This window comes from Myotis brandtii, unplaced genomic scaffold, assembly GCF_000412655.1.
Source record: "Myotis brandtii unplaced genomic scaffold, ASM41265v1 scaffold280, whole genome shotgun sequence".
Lineage (NCBI taxonomy): Eukaryota > Metazoa > Chordata > Mammalia > Chiroptera > Vespertilionidae > Myotis > Myotis brandtii.
The window spans coordinates 897,381-905,017 of NW_005360677.1; the positions used below are offsets into that span (position 1 = coordinate 897,381).

At 58.2% G+C, this 7,637-nt stretch overlaps 1 protein-coding gene across 1 annotated transcript in view; it reads left to right on the top strand.

The window, feature by feature from the left end:
• Positions 1-1,135: 1,135 nt before the first annotated feature.
• The window catches only part of SMKR1 (small lysine-rich protein 1), a 14,377-nt gene continuing 7,875 nt past the window's right edge, over positions 1,136-7,637 (top strand). The window contains 10 exon segments of the mRNA XM_014541820.1: positions 1,136-1,598; positions 1,981-2,496; positions 2,499-3,213; positions 3,296-3,336; positions 3,514-3,599; positions 3,720-3,875; positions 4,262-4,558; positions 4,560-4,886; positions 4,889-5,080; positions 5,083-5,458. Coding sequence (XP_014397306.1) covers positions 1,376-1,598; positions 1,981-2,496; positions 2,499-3,213; positions 3,296-3,336; positions 3,514-3,599; positions 3,720-3,875; positions 4,262-4,558; positions 4,560-4,886; positions 4,889-5,080; positions 5,083-5,458 — 2,929 coding nt within the window. The 5' untranslated portion in view covers positions 1,136-1,375.

Genomic DNA, 7,637 nt, shown 5'->3' on the forward strand with positions numbered 1-7,637 from the left:
GTGACCCCAAAAGGGGGTTAACCTGAGAGAGTTGTGATGATCCAAAGAAATGTGGGGAGTGTGCCCCCACCCAGGGATTACGAGGGGCCAGCAGAGGAGAAAGCCAAGGCAGAGGACAGGAGAATTTGCCATATGAAGGGGGCAGGGCCTCATGAAGAAACTACTAGGTAAATTGAAAGTAGTTGGAACTTTGCTTTTTGGGGACCGATTAGGGAATGATTATGAGAGCATAGATACTGGCACATGCACTACCCCTTTGGAAGCCAGGTCATCAACAAAAGAAGGCAAACAAAACGCCTTATCCTTGGTCCCAGAGCCTTTCAGGACCCCACCCTGCTTCCTGCCCCTTTTCTTTTCCTGCCTTAGTCTGCAATGCCCTGTCCCTGATCTGGGCATAGCTGACTGCTCCTGATCATCCAAATCTCAGTTTAAACATGACCTCCTCAGACCATCCCCAATCACCAATGTAAAACAGCACATCAACTTAATACACCCAATATAATAGCCTCTGTTACATCTATTATTGTTAATGTCTGCCCTGTCCTCCATTTCTATACCCCCCCCCAAAAAAAATACCCTTAAGAACAAGAACTTTGACTCATGCAGGGAAGCATTCCCAGGGCCTAGCACTCAGTGTCTGGCAAGTGGAGGAGGATCAATAACTGTTGAGTAAAAAGAAGTCAGTCAGGCCCTGGCCTGCCAGAAGCCGGTCAGTTCTTGCTGCTTGACACAGTCGCTGCAGGGAAGAAACATCTGCACAGCATATGTTTCAAGGGACCTGGCATATATGGCATACTGTTCTTAATATGTTTGCTCCCCTTCTTGGCGCTATGTGTTTTAACCAACGTTACCTCTCCAAGAAAGGTTGTTTCCCCAGGTGGGGATTTTTCCCTGAAGTTAGGGAGGGAATAAAACCCCTTAACTAAATGCCAGGCGGGTAGTTAATCACTTTAACTAGGAACAATCACCCTTAAGCTACATAATCTTTACTCCCTGGAATAGAGATAAGAAACGCCCTAACCTTTGGAATAGAAACTGACAGAATAAAAATCAACGGGTATAAATACAGATGTAACAAGACAATAAAAGACAGAACCTGGAATGCAACGGACCGGAAGTGGGAGCAGAAGTGACGTAAAGTGACGCTACGCACCTCGGCGCACGAAGTCCGAACTGGCAGACGGCGGAGCACGCGCTGGTGCCCCGGACTAACTGGGGAATTCCCTGGAAAACTGCGTCATGTCCCAGTGCCACAGGCTGACATCCCTTACCTGGAGTGGCTGAGACCCTGAGATGTTCAGAGTGGGTTTTGTCTCACAGACCCGCACAGCCTGCATGTCAGCCAACCTCGGAGCCCTCCTGAGAACAGGCCATTATGCCCAAGATAATCCTGAGTGGGGTGACCGTGGATTTCCCTTTCCAGCCATACAAATGCCAGGAGGAGTACATGGCCAAAGTCCTGGAGTGTCTGCAGAAGGTAAAGCTTGTACCTGGGGGATGGGTCAACGTGGGCAGAACTTCAGCAAAGACCCGACATAGTCCACGGCCTATTCACTGTGGCCAGTCCTACTGCGTGAAAGGCACCTTCCGGACATGGGGTTCAGTAAGTAGGGCCGATGTTCTAGACCAGTATAAGAGACGATAAACAAGGAACAAGAAAAGATCATTCTAGACGGTGATGAGTGCTGTGAAGAAAAGACAAAAGGTATAGGCTTCTGAGGAGGCCTCCTGAGGGGATGATGTTTGAGCTGAGGCCCAGTGAGCAGCCAGCCTTTTGAGGATCCAGAGGGCCTATTTCCACATAGAGGGATAGAGGGTCAGCCGGTGCCCAGTCCTCATTGTGGAAGGTCTTTAAGCCTCGGGGGAGTGCAAGGAGGGAGGAGGATGCAGGTTGCATTCCACTACGTTTCTTCGTTTCTTCGCGTGCCCTCTTCCCTGCTCGAGCCCCAGCCCCTGAGGGCTGCCTGACCTGGGCTCCAGGCTGCTACAAGCTGTGCCCATACTACCTGTCCCGGAATCTGAAGCAGCAGGCTGACATCATCTTCATGCCCTACAACTACTTGCTGGATGCCAAGAGTCGCCGGGCACACGGCATCGACCTGAAGGGGACGGTGGTGATCTTCGATGAAGCTCACAATGTGGAGAAGATGTGCGAGGAGTCGGCGTCCTTTGATCTGAAAAAGAGCCTGGAGCAGGACCTGGCCACCCCCATCCTGGACATCGAGGACCTGGTCAAGAGTGGGAACAGGCACAAGCTGTGCCCATACTACCTGTCCCGGAATCTGAAGCAGCAGGCTGACATCATCTTCATGCCCTACAACTACTTGCTGGATGCCAAGAGTCGCCGGGCACACGGCATCGACCTGAAGGGGACGGTGGTGATCCTCGATGAAGCTCACAATGTGGAGAAGATGTGCGAGGAGTCGGCGTCCTTTGATCTGACGCCCCGCGATGTGGCCTCTGGATTGGACGTCCTTGACCAGATCCTGGAGGAACAGAGCAGGGGGAGCTCCGCCTGGAGTTCAGCGCAGACGCCAACTCAGGGCTGAACATGGAGCTGGAGGACATTGCGAAGCTGAAGATGATCCTGCTTCGCCTGGAGGGCGCCGTCGATGCCGTGGAGCTGCCCGGAGGTGACGGAGGTGTCACCAAGCCGGGGAGCTACATCTTCGAGCCGTTTGCCGAGGCCCAGATCACAGGTCAGACCAAGGGCTGCATCTTGGAGTCCCTGGACCAGATCATCCAGCACCTGGCAGGACGCGCAGGGCTGTTCACCAACACGGCGGGACTGCAGACGCTCGCGGACGTCATCCAGATGGTGTTCAGTACAGACCCTGCCGAGGGCAGCTCCTCAGTGGGGCCCGAAGCCTCTCAGTCCTACAAGGTACACATCCACCCTGACACCAGCCACCGGGGGACAGCTCATCGGTCAGATGCTTGGAGCTCCACGGCGTCTGGAAGGCGAGGGAAGGTGCTCAGTTACTGGTGCTTCAGCCCTGGCTGCTGCATGCGCGAGCTGGTCCGCCAGGGCGTGCGCACGCTCCTCCTCACCAGCGGCACGCTGGCCCCGGTGTCCTCCTTCGCCCTGGAGATGCAGATCCCCTTCCCAGTCTGCTTGGAGAACCCACACGTCATTGACAAGCACCAGATCTGGGTGGGGATTGTCCCCAGAGGCCCTGATGGAGCCCAGCTGAGCTCCGCCTTTGACAAACGGTAGGGGGACCTGGCCTAGGGAGGCGAGTGGGTGGGCCCAGTGCTGGGACCCACGTGGCAGCAGCCTCCTGGCTTCATGCAGGTTCTCTGACGAGTGCTTGTCCTCTCTGGGGAAGGCGCTAGGTGAGTTCCCGGGAAGCCCTGGCCTGGCTGTCCCATCCTGGACCCCACCCATCCATGGTGTCTGGGGAGCCTGCCTCGCCCCTGCCCAGCCCTGCACCCTTCCCTGCTTTCTCTTCCTGGGGCAGCCGGCGGGGCCTCTGGACGCCCTTCCCACTGACCATGGCCACTCACTTCCAGTCAACATCACGCGCGTGGTCCCCCACGGGCTCCTGGTCTTCTTCCCCTCCTACCCCGTCCTGGAGAAAAGCCTGGAGTTCTGGCGGGTGCGTTCCCTTCGTGTGTCCTAGGGTGGGAGGGGAGCCCCAATGGCCAGCGTGGCTGTGGTGCGGCCCGTGGCTGCCGGGCCTCATGAGCCTGACTGTCCCCTCCACCTCCTGCCGCAGGCCCGGGACTGTGCCAGGAAGCTCGAGGCCCTGAAGCCTTTGTTTGTGGAGCCGAGGAGCAAGGGCAGCTTCTCAGAGGTGATGGGTGCTTACTACGCAACTGTCGCCTCCCCGGGATCCCGAGGGGCCGCCTTCCTGGCTGTGTGCCGGGGGAAGGTGAGTCTGGTCCCACGTGCACTGCCTGTCTTCCTCACCCACAGGAGCTCATGGCTGGGGCCTGGGGACGGCGCTGTGGGTGGAACAGGCCGGTCCCTTCTCTTGGGCCCCACTTCCAGCAAATACGAGTCTGGAGGGCAGCCCCCTGACCCTGGCTGGGGCCGGCCGGGGTGGGCACGGGTGGGAAGGAGGAGGAGGTTCCAAGAACAGACAAGTGGTCATGGGGTTCTGGGTGTGTGGACCCCAGCCAGGGCCTGGCCCAGGGTTGGAGGTCTGTCCCTAACTGTCCACACCTGGGAGCTTGTGGTCGTGAGGGTCGGGGCCGACCCTGGGGAAGGTCCGCAGGCTCCTGTGGGGCTTGTGGGTAAAGACTGTGCTCTCCCCAGGCCAGCGAGGGGCTGGACTTCGCAGATGTGAATGGCCGAGGGGTGGTTGTCACGGGTCTCCCGTACCCCCCACGCAAGGACCCCCGGGTCATCCTCAAGATGCAGTTCCTAGATGAGATGAAGGGTCGGAGTGGGGCCTCGGGCCAGTTCCTTTCTGGGCAAGACTGGTACCGGCAGCAGGCGTCCAGGGCTGTGAACCAGGCCATCGGGAGGGTCATCCGGCATCGCCACGACTATGGGGCCGTCTTCCTCTGTGACCACAGGTTCACCAGTGCGGACACCAGAGCCCAGCTGCCATGTCCCCAAGATGACCCTGTCCCAGAGTGCGGCCAGGCAGCTGGACACTGGAGGGCACCTGAACCAGGGCCAGCCTCACCTGGCCTCCAGGCCACCACCGGAAGGAGACAGTGGCCTCTGTCCACAAGAGGGGTGTGGCGCCCCTCAAGCGGAGAAGCCGAGCCAGCCTGCTGTGAGCACCTACCTGGCAGATGCCCGCAGGGCCCTGGGGGCTGCAGGCTGCAGTCAGCTCCTGGCAGCACTGACCACGTACAAGCGGGATGATGACTTTGAGAAGGTGGTGGCTGTGGTGGCAGCACTGACCACCTTGAGGCCTGAGGACTTGCCGCTGCTGCGCTGCTGCAGAGGTTCAGCATGTTCGTGCGCCCACACCACAAGCTGCGCTTCTGGAAGACGTGGGCAGACCTGACCAGCCGGCCCACCCCGGACACAGGCCCCTCCGAGCCAGAGAGACTAGGGAGGACCCAGAGCAAGATCTCCTCCTTCCTCAGGCCACGGCTGGACCCCCGTGACCCCACGGAACCTCGAAGCCTGAGGACTTGCCGCTGCTGCAGAGGTTCAGCATGTTCATGCGCCCACACCACAAGCTGCGCTTCTGGCAGACGTGGGCAGACCTGACCGGCCGGCCCACCCCAGACACAGGCCCCTCCGAGCCAGAGAGACTAGGGAGGACCCAGAGCAAGATCTCCTCCTTCCTCAGGCCAGGGCTGGACCCCTGTGACCCCACGGACAGACAGTCTGAGTGGACCCCCAGGAGGACACTGCGTGCTGGACCTGGGGTGCCTCCGCCAGGAAGCAGAGCCACGCGCCACTCTTCTGAGAGGCCTGGGCACGGCAGGGCCTCCAAGGCTGAGGCCACCCTCCCTGGATGCAGCGTGGACACTTGTCTGCTGGCTCAGGGTGGGCCAGGCCCAGCACCAGCAACCTACCAGTCAGAGAGGCCGGTCTGCACAGGGGACACCCCTGAGACAGCAACCAGGTCTCGGGCCACCTGGGAGAAGCCCTGAAGCCACCGTGGGGTGGGTGGGCGAGGTGCTTCCCCAGAACTTTCCCTGGCTGCTGGCTTGTGGGGGTGGGGGGCTCAGGGGTCCACAGCTGGGCCGCACCTGGAGCGGGTGGTCTGCTCCCTGGCATGCTGGGACTGTGCCTGGAGGTGGGCTGAATAAAGCTGCTGGCACACGCGGATGCTCTTCGCATTGCCTGGGCTTGGTGATGGGGTTTGAGGTGCCAGAGAGAAAGGATGGGGGCGTCTGCACGGGATCCCCCCCCTCGCACCGTCCCACGAGAGGGTGCTGTGAGCACGTTGTCTAAACTTGGCTCAGCCTCCATCCTTGCAGCTGGACAGGAAGACACTGATACCAGAGGGGAGAGGAACCTGCCCTCCCCATCCCCCACCCCCACCCCTTATACCTCCCTGAAAGGCTTTGTCACTGGATCACAAGCTGTACCTGGTGATAGGAGGGCCTTCATAGGACTGCCTCCTGCACTGGGGGGGCAGGGGGACTGGGCCAGGCCAGGCCAGGGTGCTGCGACTGTGCCCAAAACTGGGTCAGAACATGCCCTAGCTGGTTTGGCTCAGTGGATAGAGTTGGCCTGCAAACTGAAGGGTCGTGGGTTCAATTCCAGTAAAGGGCACATGCCGGGTTGCAGGCTTAATCCCTAGTAAGGGGCGTGCAGGAGGCAGCTGATCAATGATTCTCCTCATTGATGTTTCCATCTCTCTCCCTCCCTCCCTCCCTGAAATCAATAAAAATATATTTAAAAAACAAATTTAACTGGGTCAGAACATGGCTTGCGGGAGGTCACCGGCCTCTCCCCGGGGTGTGGCGAGGCCAGCCTTTATAGGAGGCGCTGGGCCAGAGCTGGAGTACTCTGGTTGGCTGCAGGTAGGGTGGGCGGGGCCTGCTTCCGCTGGGAGGAGTGGGGCTGGGGCTGTGGTGAACTGGTGTCCCCGCTGAGTCGCGCTCTAGGGAGGATCATGAAAGCACAGGCGATAGCGAGAGAACATGGCGACAGAACCTGGCTGGAGATCCTGGCTAGATCCTGGCTGGAGAACCTCGCTATGCTGATGAACTGAACCCTGTCTCCGTGTCATTCCTTCTTCACCGACTCCGTCCACACCTTTGGGGACCTCTGGACCTGCTGGGGTTGGACCCCAACACTGGCCCTGTAGTTCAGTGGGTTAGAGCATCATCCCAATAAGCCAAGGTTTGGGGTTTGATCAGTTTGATCCCTGGTCAGGGCACATACAAGAATCATCCAGCCCAGCGGGTGTGACTAAATTGACCTATGAATCAGAAGGTCACAGTTCTATGCCCGGGTTGTGAGTTTGATACCCAGTGTGGGGCATGCAGGAGGCAGCCAAACAATGACTCTCTCTCCTCATTGATGTTTCCATCACTCTCGCCTTCTCCCTTCCTCTCTGAAATACAAATACAAATAAATTTCTATTTTTTTAAAAAATCAACCAATGAATGCATAACTAAATGGAACAACCAATCCCAGTTTCCCCCCCTCCCCTTCCTCTCTCTCTAAAATCAATCAATTTTTTTTTAAAGGAATAAGTCATTTTAAAAGAAGAAGAATGACGGTACTGCTCCCAAACTGTAGCCTTCCCCTCAGAGAGGAGGATGAACTCGAGAGGTTGGACGCGGGACTGCACCTACTCTACCCCTTCTTGCCTAAATCCACGCAGATAATACGAACTTTCAGGCTTGTACTCACTGGGGGTCTGTATCAGGTTCTTTCACAAACATTTCCCCATCATATTATTCTCACTTCAACTCTCAAAGCTTTATCTCACTTTCCAAGAGGTCGCGGAGTCTTCTGAGACTTTTCCAAAGTCAGCCAGTGGAGTGGCCAGGCTCAGACCCACACCCGAGTGGGCCCACTCCGACACCAGTACCACAGCCAGCCAGCACCGCCTTGCCGGGTACCGAGCTTGGTCCAGCCGCCCAAATCCGGACGCCTCTCGCCGAGCCGGGGTTCTAGGCGCTCGTGGCCGTAGCCGCGGTCGCCACTGCGCGAGGTAAAATGGCCCAGCCAGGCTGTCCGGCCGGCAGGGCACAGCGGTCGCTGA